Source organism: Parambassis ranga, chromosome 12 (genome assembly GCF_900634625.1).
Source record: "Parambassis ranga chromosome 12, fParRan2.1, whole genome shotgun sequence".
Classification (NCBI taxonomy): domain Eukaryota; kingdom Metazoa; phylum Chordata; class Actinopteri; family Ambassidae; genus Parambassis; species Parambassis ranga.
This window is the reverse complement of record NC_041032.1, coordinates 2,289,528-2,310,071: the sequence shown is the minus strand read 5'-3', so window position 1 is coordinate 2,310,071 and position 20,544 is coordinate 2,289,528. Positions and strand designations below refer to the sequence as shown.

Here is a 20,544-nt window from a genome sequence, read left to right as displayed (position 1 = left end):
CTCACTCACTATAAGCTGATGGGAATCTACTGCCCCCCTCATTTAGCTCCTATACAATAGCAGCAGTAGTTCCACTCAAGGGAGACCTTAATGGTGCAGCATGCAGTGATGTTTTAGACAAATCCCTGCAGCCAGGTTCTAAAATCTTACAACAGCCTCCGAACAGAGCAGTGGATGCCATATAGCAGCAGATTAACATCCATGTTTTGGATTTGCAAGCAAAAGTAGCAAAAGTGTCCACATACTTATGACCTACAGTGTCATAAATGATGTATGCATCTTAAATCATCTTCATTCATTTGAAGAAAAGTGGGCTACTGTGTGTTTTCAGCATATACATACACAAAGGAATACATTATATGCTAATATACAGCGCTACAGTATGGTAATGCTGCTTCGGCACAGTTCACCTTCTGTGTACTCAAATGCTGCATGGTGTGGTATGAATATTCATAAAGAGGTTGTGATTGGATATATGTCTCTTGTTTATGAAGATAGATAGATAAATAAAGTTTAACCACTTTGATAATTGGTTAATACAACATGGTTTCAAACCTGAGAGAGACTTAAAATGAGCCTTTTCTGTATTGACAGGCTTAACATGACCGAAATGACACTATTGGTGAGAAATTACTACTGACAATTTTTAGGCAACATGTTCTTAAAATAAGGATTAAATATCTCCACATCCTTAGTAATAACAGACCATCCTGATGGATTCAACCTTTTAAGAAAACTGTTACCCCCTCGACGGCATTTTTCCCCCATGACATATTCATTTCTAACTTTTAAAATGAACACCACAGGGCAGTCTGTTGTCTGTCACTTCCATCACAAGGAAAATTAAAACATACATATGTTACAGCACTGGAAAATGTTGCTGTACTTTTCCTCCCATGGAAGTCCAACCTCAACACAAAGCTCTGTGTGTGTGTGTTGACATTGCTACAGCAGGTGCTTTCTGTCAAGTGTTCAGTTTGCACAGAGGAGGGCCTGTATAGTTTGGAGAATGTTCCACTGTGTGTGTGTCTTATGTGTGTGTTATGTTGGACCACTGTAGACTCCAGTTAATTCACAGTTTACAGAGCAGAGTGTGTATCACAGCCAAAGAAAGGCACTGCATTGAAACAGGATCTCTCTCACCGTTTTTAATACAGATGAGGTGTGTACGAAATACATCATTATGACAGTGTCATAAAACAGTTCTAATCTTTAGTGTCTCCTTCTTGCAGATATATTTGTATAGTCATACTTCCCATAGGATGCTCCTGTAGGAGTTATTACTATGGATTATGTTATTACTGTATATGTAATTAATTGGAAGGGCCATGGTTCAAAGATGGAAAACAGGAAATGAGCTGCAGTCGGCCTTGTTAAAATCTGGCTTTGTTGAGCCATCCATCTGCCCTGACCTCCTCCTGCTTTCTATTCTAAGAATTTCTTCATGTTATCTCCTCCATCTCTAAATTTCTTTGTTTGTGTTTTCTTTTCTTTTTTGCTCCACGACAATAATTGAAAACGACAAATGGAAATTGCAGAAATCCAACTAATACAGGGTGAAATATTACAATTCACAGAGTTAGTAAATTGACAGGGTTTATTTTTCCTCCCTCAGACGTGTTACTGCAGGAGCAGAAGCAGACTTGTCCCTACTGTTTACAACTGCATGACAAATCTGTCTGTGTGTGTGTGTGTGTCTGTGTGTGTGTGTTTGTGTGCATGCCATCTCTTGACCTAGAAATTCTCTTCTTTCTCCTCTCCTTCATCTTCCTGTGTAATCATTGCACTCACACACATTTTAAAAGAACACACTTCCCACTGATGAACACTGCAGATGACAGCCACCCAGCACCTCCTCCTCTGACTGACTTTCATCCCTTCTTTGTTTTTTTATTTTAACATTATATCTGTCCCCTTCACTACACACCTAAAACATGTGTGTTTTTGGTGTGTAGACAACCATTCCCTTCTGTTTTTAATTGTTTCAGTTACCTGCATTCGAGTTATAATAGTCAAGCAGAGCTCTGATAAATTATTTGACATCCATCTCTCCATGTTGGTGCATTCAAGGGCAGCCTGAAATCTGAGACTTGAAGGTTGAACCAATATTCCCTTCATAACAATATAGCATGATGTATTGTTTTTTTTTTTTATTAAAAAAAAACTTTATTGGGTTGATAACAACAATAAACTGATAAGTTTATCAGTTGTCCAATCAGATGCCTTAAAGCCTGATGGGTGGTGAGAAAGTGGGCGTGGCTACACCTTGTGTGACTGTTGGATTTACGGCAACAGCGGCTCAGTTTATGTGTAACTAATTTATATTTTTCTGCTCTGCCTGTCTCCTTGTCTCCTCTCTTCATTGAAGTAAATGAAGGAAGAGAGAAGGAAGGCTTGTTAAAAAATGAAAGCCCTCCATTAAAAATGTACGCCACCCTCTCTGTCTCCCTCTCTGCTGCCATTTTACATTTGGGAATCCAGGCAGTGATGAAAGGCAGAGAACGGAAAAAGGAAAGACAGAAATAAAAGGATAGAGGCAAATAATAAATAAGAGAGCAAACAGACGTATGGATGGATAGATAGATAGATAGAGGTCGCTTAGTTAGAAGCACACACGCACGCATGCACGCATGCACGCATGCACGCATGCTGACAAGTCAGTCGACATTTTGTGGTATTTGCATGAAGCAAGAGGGGAGTTTGGCATGTGGTGGGCAAGACCTCTCTGTCAGCCAGCTGGATTAACAGACAGACAGAGGGATTTCATCTTCAAAACAACTTTATTTACACTGCGATTATCGTACAAAACAGTGAATGAGAGCACATATATATATATAGTACAAATGTATTATAATGGAAAAAAGGATGTCAAAAGCTAATTTTTAAAGTTTCTTTTTGCATTGTATGATTTATCATTCATTTATCATCATAATCATTTTCCAACTTGTATAATTAATAATTATAGAACAACAACAACAACGACAGCTCACCTTCAAAATAAAAACTGGGATGGAAATAGGAAACGCATTTTCAAAGTAAAAGTTGCACCCTTATAAGCATGTTGGTTTGTTGTGTGTAGACACAGGGTCCAGGGAGTGTAGAAGGGGTTTTACTTATCAAACATCCCAGGTCCTAGGGAGGACAACGAATGTGTAAAGTCCAGTGGGTGTTGTGATTAGTGTCCCTGTGACCTCTAAGACATAATCAAGCCAAGTCAATATTGGATTAATAAACTTTATTTATATTCTAAGAGTGAGGACTGAACATATAGCTGAACCTCTGCAGCCTGTTTTAGTTGGAAATGACATCAGCAAAGTGGATATGTCCTAGACTGCTGATTGGTCAGGACAAACCTCATCCTTGTCCCCAAACAGGAAACTACAAACATGAGCACAGCATCAGGCTGAATGAGTGATGTGAAACAGTCTGATTATCACATTTGCTGCCATTTAGCTGTCACTCAGCTTTGATTAGCATCCAAAAGCCTTTCACAGAGGTTCATATAGGCCCTTTTTACAGTACACACATCTATCATCATTCATATCTGCTGCCCTGCTCGCATGTTCAACAAAGCTCGACAAAGGGGAGGGTGAGAGAGAGAGACCACTCTAAACTGCAGGATGCCACAGGAAAGCTGGCATCACACACACACACACACACACACACACACACACAAAGAGAGCCCATCTCGTGCCAAAACACTGAGTCCCTGCTGGAAGCTGCTCGGTGCTCTGGGAATTAGAAATCCCACAATTAAACATATGGGCATTAAGATAATTGTCAGTTGTTGTGCTGTCATGTGTGTGTATGTGTGTGTGGCAGACAGATGGACAGGATTCAGCACACACACATGCACTCATACAGTACTTCCCTGAAAACACACATGAAACACAAGAAGATACTTTAGTCCATTAAAAGAAAGGAGTGAGTGAAAAGATAAAGAAACAGTAAATATACATGTCAGACATGCAGATATGAACCTGAAGTCACAAACACACACATAATTGCAGGCGGTCTGGAAAACTGGAAAAAAAATAGAAATATGAAGAGGGGGGAGAAAACACATCGGGAGGAATCCTGTGTAGGAGAGCGAGATGGGGCACTTCAGTGTCTTAAAAAAAGGCAGAGGATGCCCTCAACAGGGCAAAGACTGAACTACAACATTTGGGGGAAAAAAAGGAAAGAAAAAAGACATTTAGAGTTTTAGTTTTAGTAATATTTGGTATTAACAGCAAACTTAATAAAATACAATATGCAACAATATGAAATGTGAAATACAAAGAACATTGGATAATTAAATACATTTGTTAAACCTCTAACAAAATCTGTGTACTACTTTTAAGTTTGGAAGAAAATCTAACATATTATATGATAGGTCACAACTGTTAGTGATTCCTGCAGCTGGGATCAGATACAAAATACAAATGTTACAAACTACCACTGATTCTGCTTTGAGGCACATATTTAAATGGGAGATTTGTTCCTGATGAACACAAACACACTGATTTGTATAAAGTCATTCATTCTGACTTTATTCAGCATTCAGCCATCCTGCAGCCAGAAAACTGAAAATATGTACTAACATGACCTTTTTATCCTGTCTGTAAAAGCTGCTTGTTTTTACAGTATTATTATGAGGTGATTAAGTGATTAAACAAAAAAGATAGTGAAAGACAGACTTGCACTTATTCCACGACCTCACCTCTGACTGGGAAAGCCTTCGCACAAATGACAAAAGTGAGGATTAAAAACAAGAGAGAGAGATGAGAGAGAGAGAGAGAGCTTGGAGAGGATCAGACCTGAAGCAGGTTTCGGACTACATCTGGACTTTGAGTCACTGCTGTGTTTCTCTGTGCCAGCTGCAGACAGAATCAGAGCAGCTGTTTGTTCACATGAGCATCTCTCCTCACATCTTTTCTCTCTCTCTCTGTTCTCCAGGTGGGCTCTCACAGAGAAGACGGTGGCAGCGTGGGTGGTTTGCGTGGAGGACACTCGATGGCAGGTCAGGTACCGGTGCCTCAGCTGCCGGTTCAGTCGGCCACCTCCCCGGACCTCAGCCAGCCCGACCCCTACCGCGGTAAGACCCGTCATAACAACATCGTCTATCAGCGTCCCCACACACCGGCCCAACACAACATGAATGAAAAAGTCAAGAAAAATGTTTGAAATAAAAAAACAAGGTGAAAATGAAAACACACTTCAGCACCCGAGCGGTTAAAAAAAAAAAACTTAACGAGGAGGGTGAAGAAGTATGCTGTACGTGTGACATGAATATGGAGGAGGAAAAGTGTATATGAGCGCACTGTGCAGCAAATTAGCCCTGAGCTCGTTTTTAAAGGCTGAAAATGACTCTGCTGGCAGCAAAGTTCAGCCAGCGGCAACCACAGCCAAGTGTGTAATGAGGTGAGAGAGAAAGAAACACACACTCTCTGGCAGAAGAAAATGAAGCTGCTCCTTACTCCTGCATGCGTTCATAACTCTCTCACACACACACACAGGCTGTAAATAAAGGTAAAGTTTTTTCAGCAAACACACAATTATAGTGAAATTTCCTCACAAATTCAAAGCAATTATGAACTTCCAACATTTATCATGTTGATAGTTCATTAATAATCAGTAATTATATTCCTATTATGCTTCATGTTTCTAATGTGTACTCTGTGAGCTGGAGGACTTTTATTTTGTTACCAACACTTATTTATACTTTACATATATAAATTTAAAGGGTTGGCTCACACAAATGACCACGATGAGAAGCTGAACTTAAATACTGTGGTGCAGTCATACAATATTTTAATAAACAATGCAGTCCAACTACATATTACACAAGTCTGATTTAAAGCAAAACAAGAAAATCTAAAATAGCAATGATTTGTATTTATATCGTTAGCCTACAGCCTATTGCGAGCACAGTGGTAGAGAATAAAGATAATATATTGAGGAAATCAGAATAAATGTGTTTTAAGTCAAAAGTCCTTTTTAACATTTCAAACCACTTTTCATTAGTGAGTGAGTTTTTACACAAACACAACTCATCTGCTTCGTCAGGAGGTTCGTTAGATCCAAAGTGTTTAAAGGTGCGCCTAGGCTACGTTGTTTAATACACCTACTGTGCACAGATCCAAGGTTCCAGAAGCCAAACAACGTATTTATTCATTCAACGTGTCAGTGTGAGTGTAAAATAAGTCCATAAAGTAGTAGAAACATCAGAGAGATACAGAGGAATAACATAAACATAACCCAGGAGGGGCACATATATGATGTACACAAGGTTGCTTTATGCAAATGTTATACAATGACTACGAACAGACGCAAACTGGCTGTTGTGTACAGGTCACATGCAAAGAATAATATATATATAACAAATAACAGAATAATAATGCTAACAATGCTAATATGCATCATATGTAACAGAACCAGGAGTCATGTTGAGGAATGAGAGTCGGTCGTGAGATGCATCTCCACATTTTGTGTCCCCCAGTGTGGGTCTGTGTCTCCATCAATCAGACATTCAGGAGCACAAAGTCGCTGTTCACATTTTAACATCTATTTCACTGCAGCAATGTACGCACAAAACACACAGGCAATTGTATAGAAAGAGACACACAAACCAAACACAAGCCGTCACTCAAAGCTGCACACAAAATGCCTCCAGTCAGGCAGACGGAGATTCAAAATGGCCGACAGTTGGCCGTGTGTGTGTGTGGGAACAGAGTGCTTGAGTGTTTTGTGTTGACTGAGATGCTGGCAGCGTCCCAGTGACGGATCCATACAGACGTCAAATAAAGACTGCACTGTTCAGCAGAGGAGAAAGGCAGTCAGAGGGGGGAGAGAGGCTTTACGACTGCACTGCAACTCCCCCCACGCCGCCATCTTGGAGGAGAATTATCTGTGTTCAAACAGGGATGATGCCGCATTCATGACATGTCGGCAGAATGGGAAAAAGGGCAATTCTGACTTTAGCGGAGTCGTGTATGATTTCAGAAGCGCTGTCCTGCAGTAGCTGTCATTTGCAACAAGTGAAACTAGATACAAAGTGTGTGTGTGTGAGGACAACCTCTTTATCTACATGTTTCATTGTATAGTCTTCACACCTTAACTTCCTCCTCTGTTCCCCTGCAGCTCTGTCTGGAGGCCTTCAAGGCCAGAGCACCTCCTCCGTCAGCTCGGACATCAAGTCTGAGGACGAGGGGGACGAGAACCTCCTGCAGGACACGAAGGGCCTGGATACCAAGAAGGAGGACCTTGATAGCAAGGATCTTAAAGCAATTGAGAGGTCAAGATCTAGGTAACCCCACCCACCATTCAGACGTTCGCTTCTATCAAAACCCTCAGCTGGGCTGGGACACGCGTTTTTCCCAAAGCACCACGAGCTCAGAGACCTTCCTGGTTCCATTAATAATTTAAAAGCCTGTCCATGAGAAAGGCATGGTCTCACATTTTTGAATTGAAGCAGGAAGTGAGAAATATGAATATAAGTTTTATATTATGATATATATAAACACTAGCTCCACTCTAAAACAACAACCACAAAAATGTGAACAGTATTGAGGAAGAACTCAAGGAAGGACTTGAAGCTGTGAGTGTTTTGGGAACCAGCCTCTGGACTTTGATGAAGTGACCAAGTGTGATGAGAAGCAGCTAAATACATCAGTTAATACAGAGACGTCTTTTACACAGAGCGTCCACCGGGCATCTCTCTCAGCACTGTTGAGAGGTTCCCGGTGGACATGCAGCTCCTGGTTGATCCTGTCAGTCTCTCCACGGTCTTGAGCCTGGTTTTAACTGTTTCTCACACAACAGAGTAGGGCCCACAGCCAACACTCTCAAAGAAGTGCTGCCTTGCTGCCTCTAGGCTGGGAAATCAATACCAACAGAAACACTGAGAGTTAGTTATGCATTCTGTTGGAGGGAAAGTTTAAATAAAAGGAGTCAAACAAGTTACATTTGGAAAAACAAAATCCTTTTTTTTCCTGCCCTGGATGCAGCTGTGCAGCCTTCACTCCCTCCAAGGATAGACACACTGTTTATCATTGATACTTTCACTGGGAGGTCAATTTAGAAACATTTGGATCCCTAACCCAGAATCTGTACATGATGGTGGTGGTCATGTTGAATGTAATCGATGATGATGTGAAATGTTGCCAATGATGTGTTGCGGGGTTTGGGAACATCATGTGATGTAGTACTGACACCCAAAAGAGGTTTGACATCATCATGTCCAATGTACATATCAATGATATGACATATTAGAGATCAGTTTACCTATAGTACAACATGTTTATGCAGATCTGATATGCATTCATGTAACATTTTGACAACTTTAAATGTAATTGCTGTCTATTGTGCGCGTTGAGTAACACAAACACATTCTGACATAAAAGCAACATGACCAGCTGATCCCAGTGCTGAGTGGGAGACTTACAGATGTTAGCTATCATTGTGGTGTAAACAGCCGTGTGTGTGTCTCTCCCACCAGTACTGCACCAGATTACCTTAATAAATATGTATATATGTAAGTGCACTATTAATTTCAATTTACTTACTGCGCTATTTTCAAATACTTAAAAGACCTTTCAGTCAAAAATTATATTTATATGATTTTATAATACCCACAATGCAACACAGCATGGTGTCTGTTCCCAAACCCTGTGGCTATGTTTTGCCTGCACAAACCTGCAGAGTGCATGTTTGTATTAAAAACAGCCAATGTGCGCCTTCATCCTCAAATCTTCCCCTTCCTCCTCCTCCTCCTCCTCCTCTCCTATCTCCACCTCTCCCTGCTTCTTGTTTTTCTCCTTCCCTTTCATCCTCCTGGTTGGTCACCGCAGCAACAACGACGACGAGGACCTGACTCCGGAGCAGAAGATGGAGAGAGAGAGGGAGCGAAGGATGGCCAACAACGCACGGGAGCGCCTTCGCGTCCGTGACATCAACGAGGCGTTCAAGGAGCTGGGCAGGATGGTCCAGCTGCACCTGAAGAGCGACAAACCTCAGACCAAGTTACTGATACTGCATCAGGCTGTGGCTGTCATACTCAGTTTGGAGCAACAAGTCCGAGGTCAGTTTCAAATAAAAACAGAAGTAGAAATAAAACTTGTAGTGCTGGAACAGTTCCAGGAGGGGGCAGTACTAGTGTCTGTGGATTGTAATCTGTTTTTAGCTTCAGTCTCATTACAGATCTGTTAAACCAGCAGAAATAAATAAGTCAAAGAAAAAAAGTCACACAAAGAGAGAACGCTAGAAATAATGTAGTAATGCTCTCTCTGTCTTCGTCTTCCAGAGCGAAACCTGAACCCTAAGGCGGCCTGCCTGAAGCGTCGCGAAGAGGAGAAGGTCACCGTGACGTCAGATGGAACTCCGCTCTCGCTAGCTGCTGCGCACCACGCCGCCGCAGCCATGGGTGACGGGCAGAACCCCATGGGACAAATGTAAAACGCAGCAACATCTCCTCCCCCTGAATGGTCAGAAGATTTCACTTATAAACTAATCTGCTGTTGTACCTTTAAATTACAGCAAATCCAAAAAACCAGCCCAGAAACATAAAAACACAGGCAAACATGCCTAAAAAGAGGACAGCGTCTTATGTTTTGACCTCTAGTCAACAGTGAAATCATTTAAATATTCATTCATGTGCTGTCTGGGTATTTTTTACCATGTAAAATGAAAACACAACTGGACCCATATATGTTACAAGTACAGTAGGACTAACTTAAAAAAACAGAAATGTATAAAATGCTACAAATGTAGTTACAGAGCAGAAGTACTCACATACAAAAGTTAAAAAAAAACACCTTAAATGAAAGACAGACTTTATTCTTGAAAATCCTATCATAAATAGAATTCCCTATAGTTATTTACAGAATGTTTACCGACCAATCAGATTCATGAAAGCACTTCCTCACTCTGCCAATTCGCAAAGTGGAATTTCTCAAGTACCGTATGTTTAGGTTCATATACAGGTTAATATTAGAATGAGAGCTCAAATTTGTATTGACATCACAATAATATATTCTTTATATGTAATTTATGTGCAGTTCCTTTCTTTAAACTTTAAACAGAATTTATGGTCTTCCTCCAGTTGTGTTGTCATTTCTGTCATCATGTTGCAAGAGTCAAAAGTTAAAACATACACAGACAGAATGAAAAAGCAAATATCATCTAGGTGAATTCCTCCTCTTATTTGAACTCTTATGAGAACATTCCTGTCTGGTCTGGGTACATTTTAACAACAGATTGGCAGTAAGTGTGATTTTAATGTGTGCTGTGTTCTTTGTGTCGTTTCTGTTTCATGAAAATGTTGTCTGTGTTTTTGCATGTTGAGTGTTGGTGCAGATTAGATGTGTAAGTGGGCTTGTTTTGTGTTCTTCTTTCTGCTGAGGTATCAAAGGTCTTTGATAAGGACAAGGTGTGACAAAAAAACACACAGTTAGACCTTCACTGCCTTTTATCTTCTCAGCCTGACTGGCTGAGCTACAGATCACTAAATGAAGTCCAGATTCTGATTTTATGTTTTTTGGTATTCTAAGTATGCATATTTATTGATTATTTATGGCAGGTAAAAAAAACTCAAATGTTTTTTTAGGTGTTTTGGTGGTTATATCCAAGGTTCTCAACCTATTGGAGCAGCCTCCCTAATGCATATAAAAAGTTAAATTAATCTAAAATTATCAAAATGTCTTTGATGCACTGAATTTGAACTGCTGGTTGGGGACCAGGGGTTTACATTATGATTGCAAAATGAATCTTAAAAATGTTTATTGTTGGTGTTTTCATCAAACATTGACAATTGACCAATTTGGCTGCCATTTTTGAGATGTGAACCAACAACAGTCATTTTTCGCAAGTCAAGTTAAGATTTATCCAGTAAAGAAGGAAAATATGATCTGTACTGTCCCGTTTTCTCCCTCTTCCCTTCTTCACGTCTCTCTCCAGCAGACACTGTCCCTTAGGTAAAGAATAAAACTTTTTTTTTATAAACTGGGCAAATTCTCTGTGAATATTCATGGTCACCAGAGGATCATCCACTGCTTTTCCTCTGTGTCACCATCAGGAAACAATGGCTATGCTGTGTAATGTAAAACCCTACCCCACCCCACCCAATGCGGTTCTTCTAAGTATCCTTCCTCTTGTTTGTGTAAACTTCCTCTCTAACCCTTCCTTCCAATCTTCCTCCCTCTGTTCTCTCCAGGTCCAAGTTGCCAGAGTTCATCAAGATGATGAGTGACCACTTCCTCTGATGGCATTTCCATGACAACCCTGGAAGTCTATATCCAACCCACTGTCGCTTCAACCCGACCAATCAGTTTCTCCGGAGCTTCAGCTTTGACCAATCAGATCAGCCGCTATCTCTCCTCTTGTCTTTCGTGTTCGAACCCTCCTCTTTTGCCATCATCTACCTTCTTCTGTCAAGAACTCGAACTCGCAGAGTCGCATCGGTCGCTTCGGTCACTTCGCATCTCCAGCTGACTGGATGTGTAGACACGCCTGCTACAAAGTGGCAGCTTTTTTGACACAAAGCGACAGCGGTGGACAGAAGTGTTATGAATCACATCACCCAAGAAATTCTTCTTGTACTACATGTTTTATCAGCATTCCCAGTTTTAAAGAACAAAGGGGTTCAATATAAATATATATAGTATATATACATATATACATATATATATAGATATATGAAAAAGGGAAAATGACAAAAAAAAAGTGCAACTGGACGTGGGCAGTGAGGAGAAAAAGGGTTTGGGGAGGGATGTTCAGAATGGAACAAAACATATCACAAAGTGTTAAAAAATATTTTTTTTTTGTTTTGTTTTTTTTTTAAAGCAACATTGCGCAGCTGTTGTTGAACGCAGCTTCAGCGCGTCTCTGACTGAATGGCAATCTAGCCACACTGTGGATGAAGCTGTGCCTGATCTCCTCCTGGATGCAAACCAGTCAGATAGATACACACAGAGGAAAAAAAATAACAAAAAAAAGGAACAGGAAGGCTGCACACTCACACCGTCTCACACACACATTTGTACGCAAAAATAAAGGGAAGATTAGGAAGGAGGGGTGTTGACTGATCTGAATACAAATGCTTGACTATCATAGATGTCTAGAAAGAACCAGGGCTAAACCAAGAAAGGCTGTTCCTCCCTGTCTGATTCACTCCCTCCTAAAGATTTCCACTGTAAAAACAAATCCGAACATATGAGAGCTTCATGCCGACAGCCTCATTGACTTTCTTCAGCCTGTAATCTTTATAACTTCTGGGCATTTGTACCCATATGTCCCAAGTGTATCTACTGGGAGGAAGAGAATCAATCATTGAGTCAATTAATCAATTAATCAGTGACTCCAAAGGGACTGCGGTGTTCAAATTATTGAAGGCAGAGGAATTACAATAGACTTGAAGGAAAAAAAATAATGCAGTACTAAAAAGTGTACTTCTAAAGTATGGGAGGAAAGGCTTGTCTTATCATCCAACACAGGCTGAATCAGAGGCCTTTTGTGTAGTGAATATCACTGTTGAAGGAAGGGCAGGCAGAGTTAAGACGGGCGCTCAGGCCGTCACTGAAATCACAGGATTACCGGGAGCATAGTTTAGACAGATTGAAAAAAAAAAAACAACATCAGCTGAGGAGTGGATCCCAGCTGGGCCCAGCACTGAAGTGAATTCTATTCCACGTTAAGCACATTCCCTGATTTCTGATTCCTCTACTTGAATAGAGTGCTCCCCACGACCTGAAGGCCTGAGGCATGCAGAAAACATGAGTGAAAGGGGGGATCACAGAGGTCTAAATGATGATGAGGCTGCTGTGGAAGCAAGGGAACAATCATCGGGATGAAGGGTGCACAAGTCTCTTCTGGGGGGCGAGCAGCAGTAGTCAAAGCATTCCTGTGTTGATTCCTTCATATCCTGGTTCAGTCAATTGTCTCAACATAACCCCAAACTTTCTAATCCCAACCTCAGACCTCTACTCTGCTCAAAGTACCATCCTGAATGGGAGGTGGGAGACTTTTGGATTGACACAAAGCTGTTTGTCTATCCCTGTGTAGTTGACTGCATGTAGAATAAAGTGTCTAGACTCCAGCAGTATAAACAGGAGGGGAGTTCTAGGTTGGAAAAACGGTTTAGCATATGGTCCAAGGTAGCGTACCGATGATGTATCAGGGGACCATGTGTACCCATAACTCATATCTGACTGCCAAAATGATGAAGGTTTTAAGGTTTAGCTGTTTTAACCTAAGCCTGCATTTACCAGCTCTGTAACCCAGAGGTCCAAGCACCCAACAAGGAACTGGAGTAATGATGTTAATGATCACCACATTCCAAAATGTGTCTGCCATCACTCATAAAGGCGTCTGAGCTAGCACTGACCCGGCACTGGTGCTAAACTCACAAATAACAGGATCAGGTCATGGCAAAAACCACAGACGGAAGTGAGGCCAAGATGTCAGGATTGCCCCCCGGTGCCGGGCTGCAGTAGGTCCTCCATGTTAGTGGATGGGCCACAGACCATCAGTAGTAGCCAGCCAATCAGTAGCAAGTGGAGCAGCTCCACCTGCAGCTTGACTTCTACTGTTCAGACTCTGGTTCCAAGATGGCGTCTTTTTCCAGCAAGTCAGCACCCATAAGGGAGATGTTCTGGCCTCACTTTGGTACAACAGGCAGAGGGGGAACTGCTTTGTCCTTCTGTTAAACAGTCAATAGGACATAACCAGCCGTGATCGAATCAGGATCAGAGGGAACACTTCCCTGCTAATTGTGTTGCTTTGCAGCAGTCTTGTTGGAACCTCTGCAAGAACATCATGGTCATTATTGTGTCAGTCTGGAAGTCGCCTTCATCCCACTTTCTGCCCAGTTTGAACCTCTCTCAGTGCAGGCCTGCGTTAACGCCCAGTCCCAGAGCTCTGCTGACCCTTAGCCTTATGAGCCCTGACCCAGAGCCCTCTGCCCCCCTCTTCCAGCCTCTCAGCAGTCCCACAGATGCAATCTGAACATTCACACTTCTACCAACGTGCCTTTTTAGAGTTCATATCATTCAAGTTGCCAGAGGAGGACATTTACCTGGTCTTTTAATAGGATGCAAGCTTAGGGAAACCTGTTCTTAGTCGTTAGGTTCTATGCAGTCAGGTTTTTTACCAGACCTGGGAATTTAAAAAAAGCTAAAAAGGAAAAAAAAGTATTTTTTGGATAAAAAAAACAACAACTGTATTTAATGTACTGTACGCTTATATGTAAGTAGACAGCGTGTTCTGGCTTCAAGCCGATGGGACAGACGCTTGATTTAGCAAGACTAGCCCCTAACCCGGTCCCCCCCCCCCCATCTCCCCCTAAATCCTCCATGACCCCCAGCCCTACTTTCCAAGTCCCGACCCTGTTTCCACGGTGAACAACGCGTCTCTTCTTGTATTATAGCTTATCAGCTTTTTATCAATATTTGATCGGCTTGTCTGTAAGCCAATGTAGTCTTCAGTACAAAGTGTGTGGTCGTATGTTGTAAAACATTTTTTTTCGCCTCTCTCTCTCTCTCTCTTTCTCTCTCTATCTCGCTCTCTCTTTCTCTGACTCACTCTCTCTCGCTCTCTTTTATAAGAAAAATCTTTTCTCTTATTACTTTTTTTGTCCGTTCTGGTTTACATGTCGATTACAGAAAATGTAAAATAACAAAAAACAAAAAAACAAAAAAACAAAAAAAAACACATTTCACTATCTGACAGCATTGTTCTCTGTCGATGGTCATTTTGACGTGGTTAAAAATCTACCCAATCAACAGGAAGGCACGGAAACTGGAAAAGAATCTATTTGAATAAATCAGTCTATATATAAATGTACAAAAAATATATACAGTATATAATGGGGGTGCCGTTTTCTGTTATTTTTTTATTTTCCCTTGCAAAAAGGAGTGTCTGCTTGGGGAGGAGAAGACTGAACTGGCAGAACTTGGAGGCCCCTCAGTGTTATAAATTTTCAACGGACTTCATTGTATTCTCTGTTGTTGCCATGACAACACCCTCTCGACCAGTATACGGCACCCTGCGCAGGACAGAAATGGGACCGGAGTTCCATCAGCTCCAAATACTGCTATCTTATCTATCCAAGGCAACAACAACAACAGACGTTTGTAAATTGTATGCAACAAAATGGCAAACTTTACCATTATTTTGAAATTGTGTATGTAAAAGTTATATTTTTACATGTAGACTGTTGTTATTTTGTGTTTTAGAAATATGTTGTATCGGTTTTTTTGTTAAAAGATGAAAAAGTAAAAATTCAGTGTGTGTTAAAAAAAATGTGTCACATTGAAAATGTAGTGAGGTCAACAGTTCAGAAATCATTTTTCTATTATTTTTTTTTCAATATTATGTTTATATCTGTGGGGGACATTTCTGAGGGTTGGACGGAGGAATCAGAAATCATAAAAAGATATATGATGTTTGTTTCATTCTCCATGCCTCATAACATTACCAATGTTTTATTTGTTGTTTTTTGTTTTGTTTTATTTTATTTTGGGTTTTTTGTTTTTGTTTTTGTTTTTTTTTTGTTTTTTGCAGAGATATGTGTAAATATTCCTTCATCAACCATTTTTTTCCGTGGGGTGAAGATTTGCCAGTGAGAGGCGATGATGTTTTGATTTTTTGGTGAGGTTGTATTTGTCCGGTAACAGTAGCCAGGTGCCAACTTTTTATGTTTTAAAATCGGTGGTGCTCAGTACCGTTTGTGGTTTTTGGTTGCCGACCATCTGAAGTGTAAGTCAAACTGTTGTCTTCGCTTGCACCAAGCATCACTTGTATCAGAAAGCCGCGGGAGCATTTTCTTTTTTATAATTATGATTATTATTATTATTTGCGCCATGTGAAGAATTTTCAAAACAAAAAATGGATACAAAAAAGTTTTTCGCAATAATAAAAAAATTTGTTAAACATTATATTTGGTAATTTGTTTTAACAACGTTTGTCTCATAGCATGGTAAACAAATTATTAACTGACCTTCCCAAAGAGGCACTGCTCGCTTTGGCGCCCCCCTGTGGCCCTGTGCCGGCTCGGACTCCTGTGCATTCATTTTTTTGATGGGTTGTAAATGATTCGGTGGCACACCCTCAGCACCTGATTCTAGATTAATATATGAACATTTTGGGAGTGTTGCTAATATAAAGACTCGTCAGCAAACAATCTTATCAGCTATTTCCCCAAAAAGAAATCAGATGTTGTGCAAGGCAGTTTCAGTCATTTCTTTGTTTTTAAGTGTTTGCCATTAAAATTGATCTTTTTGTCAAAAAGGAAACGCTGCTTTGAATCGGACCTAGGTTAAACACTAGGATTGAATCTGTCAGTGTAAGTGCTAAATGTATTTTTTTAGTAATGTTATTTTTGTTTTGTTTTTTAATGCTTCATTTCATATTTTCTCTTTGTTGTATAATCATCTCCCAAATGACAGTATCTTCATTTTTATGTTACCCCTGGTGTTTCTATAAGCCAAAATGTTGAACTCTTTTTTTTCTTTCTTTCTCCTCCTTGTTGTACATACACACCTCATTTCTCTTTTTCAGTGACTGTGCCATGAGCTTTGTAATCTGTTACTCTGTACCAGTTTTACTGCAATAATGAGTTGAATTCAAAATGGCCACTCCTGTCCTTTGTTTGTCCCGGCAGTATTAGAAACAGGACGTTTTCTTGCCTATGATCACACCATACAAAATCAGTAGCAACATTTCAATGTTTTCACTCAAAAAATAAAAATAAACAAATAAACAAAAATACAGTTTACATAGATGAAAGATGAATATTATAATAATATATAATTCATATAATATATGAATATTTCTTTTCCAGATTAAAAAAAGAACTTGTCTAAAAACAACAATAAGCACATATACTTAAATAAGCGTGCATAAAATCAGAGTACAGGCATCAGTTCTTATTTGTCGATGGTTTTTCTCCATTGTGTTCGCCCTGTGATAGACTGGTCATCTCTCCAGGGTGTAGCCCGCCTCATGTCCATCGCTCCAGCTCCTCTGTGACCCTGTAATGCAGGACAGAGCAGGTTCAGAAAATGGATGGATGGTTTTCACATGCTGTTTACTTTTACTTTCCCTGCTCCATTAGATCACTTTCACTCTCTATTTGTTGAAGTTTGGGCACATGGTTGGGATTTGGGATTCAATTACAGGTCTTGTTTTAGGGGAAAACAATCATGATTTAGGTCTTTGAGTCCGGCTACCACAGATCAAACCCACCTCTTCTACAGTGTCATTGCTTAAAAAGGATGGATTGTCTCATCACATCTATTCTTCAAGCTAAAGGACTTCTAATGATGTCTATAGAAATACACATATCATTTCTAACAGTGGCTGAAACGCTACCATAGCTTCTCATTGTGACACTGATCCTGACCATGCCTCTAAACCTCAGCATGGTTTTAAACGTACAGATGTTCTCTTCAAATATCTAGTCAACTCCAATAACTCTGCACTCTGCTAACATCTGCAATCTTACGGAGACATATGCAGTCTCAACGACAGGCAGCTCGAGTTGTAACCCTTTCCAGACTGCCAGTGTTGTGTCTTATTAGTTAAAATTATGCTGACTGTGAGCTGTGAGGCAGTGACTGAAGCAGCAGCAGGTCAACAAAGAGCTCCAAGAAAGCTACTGACACCCATTCCTCTGCTCCTACACCTGTCAATAAACAAGAAATGACCTGAAGTTAAGGCTTGTATATTTATTATATCTGAGTGATGTGTGGGTCACAGTGTGGGACATGACATCACTGCTGACAAAACATAAGAGAGACACAGGACATACAAGTTAGTTTCAGGTGAGTGGTTATGTTGTTTTTTCTGTTTCCTGATTGAGTTTTTTTTCTTGTCCATTGTTGTTTCAGGTGATATGTTAATAATTACATGTTTTTATTGCAGATCAGTGGATATCTCTGCTGCACTCCCACTCAGTGAGCCCCTTCACAGCAGGTTGGTCCTTTTTATTTACAGTCTACACTTTCCTCAGCCTCATTTCTGTGGTCGTTCCAGTTTATAGAATGTTGTCAGCTTTATAAACCTTCCACACATCTCACAGGTTTCGCTCTGACATCACAGAAACACAGCTTTTGTGTTATCCTGAAGATTTTCTCCCCACCCAGGGCGCCACACCCGGTGTCGGAGCAGGCACTGCCTTTAAGGCTAAAGCAAGGGAACAAAAGTCTCTGTGCACAGATTCTAGTTTGTAGCGTGATCGGCTGCAGCTCTGCATGAAGGACAGTGATGTCTTCATCTGCTATTTTGAGATGTTTATACAGTGGATTGTTCCATCCAGAGTACACATTCAACATTATTTACACTTTACATAGTGAGCTGCAGAGGTGATGAGCATCATTAACTCTGGACAGGGTGGATGTCATGCTAAGCTATGCTAATGCATGCATGAGTTCTGGGACCTAACCGGTGTATTACTGTATACAGTGTATTAGTCCTCACTTGGCACTAATCCCACCTGTTTACAGGCTTTATGTTACCAGTCTGCTGTGACGAGCCTGGACACAAACTGCAGCACGTCATGTGTTTAAATGAGCTGCCTGCTCAGTGGGAGGGATTGTCTTCCAAGCTCAGGGTGCCTCTGCAGTAAACTGCAGCTGGCGGTGACACTGACTCACCCAGGTGGTTTCATCAGTTTGTGCGTACGAGCGATGGACACTGTCCATCCCCAACTGACGAAATGTAGTTCATCATTGAGTAGTTTAAAAAGTCTAGATTTAGAGTACGCATTGTGAAGATCTGACCCTGTTACCCTCATAAACTACTACTACTATTACTACTCTCTCTCTCTCTCTCACTCTCTCTCCTTCATCCTCTCTGTCCTGTCTCCCTCTTCTTCTCCTCCTATACCCGGCCGACTAGCAGCAGGACTGGTTCCTCCTTAAGTTGACGGGTCCTGCTCAAGGTTTCTTCCTCTAAAGGGAGTGTTTCCTTGCCACAGTGCTCTTCAGGGGGTTCAGGCTCTGGGTCTCACGCTCTGAGTTTCTGTGAAGCGCTTTGAGACAATTTCTGATTGTAAAATGTGCTATATGAATAAAACTGAATTGAATTGAATTAAACAGGTTTCTGCAGATTTTCATCTGGCAGTTTTTTTCCAGCACTACTGGAGCATTTGTAAATTTGCTCTCTCTGATTTTCCCCCACCTTTATCCAACAGCAAATTGATCCTCTTATATTTTCTGTAACATTGTCATCAAGTAGCATGCTGAAACACTAAACTAAGCTGGTCAACATAGTAAACATGAAAGCCTCTCTGCATCATATCAGCAAAAAGCAAACCTCACATAAACCTAACTCAATCTTCAACTTCGGCTTTTATTTTAACAGGAGGATCTGAAGACAACATGGTGGACAGGTGTAATCCTAAGACTCACATTAAGACCCACAAAGAGGTCCATTCAGCTTCATATGAGGACAACAATGTTCAGAGGGGAGTGTGATTTCAGGGATGGAGGTTTGTGGTCAAGCTCCATCATACATATCAGTTCTTTGGTTCATGGTGAAGCACCTCTAAACCGACATCAACCAATCAGCCAACAAACTGTGCTCAGCAGTCCGAGCTCTACAACAGCTCGTCTGTTGTCCTTTATTGAGCCTTAGCCATCAATGAGCCTGTTCGTCACCTCTTTTGCTTCCTCGGGGTTTAAGCCAAAAAATTTCAACCTTAGAAGGGAATGGTTTACTTTGTAACATGTGTTTAATGTTAGGAATCTGTGTGTTTGAGATTATCTTTACCTAACTCAAACCTCGGAGTAAAAATCCACCACCTTGCATGGACATTTTTTGCTCTGGCTTTTGCAGCTGCATTGGTCCCATGATGGGATGCAACAGGAAATACAATGACGCATTTTTGTTGGAGAACCAAAACATAATAGTGTCAGATATCAGGGAGTATGTCCATATGTTCCATAAGCATGGATGTAACCCTGTGTCATACTCAGCAAAATATTATTGACCAAATGTGGCATTGTTGTTGTTGAGAATGTATTTTCCTGCTTTTTACACATCAGATTTGAAGACAGAATGATGCTGACGGTTGCCATGGTGGTAACATGGTAGCACGCTAATGTGAGGATTCAAACAGCTTCACAGGTATTTATTAAGGGGGGTTTGTTAAACATTAAACAAGCATTTCTGATTAGATGTACTCAGCCTTTTATTGTTTCTAATATTTTTAAAATTATTTTCTAAAATATGCACAATAAAATGGAATCATCCATTTGAAACAAGGGGAGGAAAATTGATTTAACAAAAATGTCTGACTAAATGGCAGATATTTGTGAGTATATTGCTGACTTCACTGCATAACTGAGAAAGCACATCAGCTAACAGGTCTTATGTAAGTTATTGCAGAAGTGAGTTGTCAGTGTGTGAGTAAAGGTTGTGTCACTGGGACACTCCCCTCTGCAGCATGTGTCTGAGCTGCAGTCACACCCTGAACGGCAAGGTGACACAACACAGCAGGCACGGCTCTCTGCTGGGCCCGCGAAGCCAGTGGTGGGGTCTGATGATCGGAGCTTCTTATTTAAATAT

General features: G+C 40.7%; 1 protein-coding gene across 8 annotated transcripts in view; it reads left to right on the top strand.

Moving 5' to 3' along the window:
• The window catches only part of tcf4 (transcription factor 4), a 148,555-nt gene extending 133,799 nt beyond the window's left edge, over nucleotides 1-14,756 (top strand). For 4 of the 8 annotated variants that reach the window (XM_028417384.1, XM_028417382.1, XM_028417387.1 and 1 more), the window contains 5 exons: nucleotides 4,939-5,077; nucleotides 7,123-7,288; nucleotides 8,832-9,061; nucleotides 9,284-9,431; nucleotides 11,192-14,756. In XM_028417384.1, the coding sequence (XP_028273185.1) occupies nucleotides 4,939-5,077; nucleotides 7,123-7,288; nucleotides 8,832-9,061; nucleotides 9,284-9,431; nucleotides 11,192-11,240 (732 nt within the window). In that variant the 3' untranslated portion in view covers nucleotides 11,241-14,756. Of the gene's footprint in view, nucleotides 1-4,938; nucleotides 5,078-7,122; nucleotides 7,289-8,831; nucleotides 9,062-9,283; nucleotides 9,465-11,191 lie in introns of all 8 variants that reach the window. The other 4 variants (XM_028417383.1, XM_028417389.1, XM_028417386.1 and 1 more) reach the window with 3 other exon arrangements.
• The last annotated feature ends 5,788 nt before the right edge of the window (nucleotides 14,757-20,544 follow it).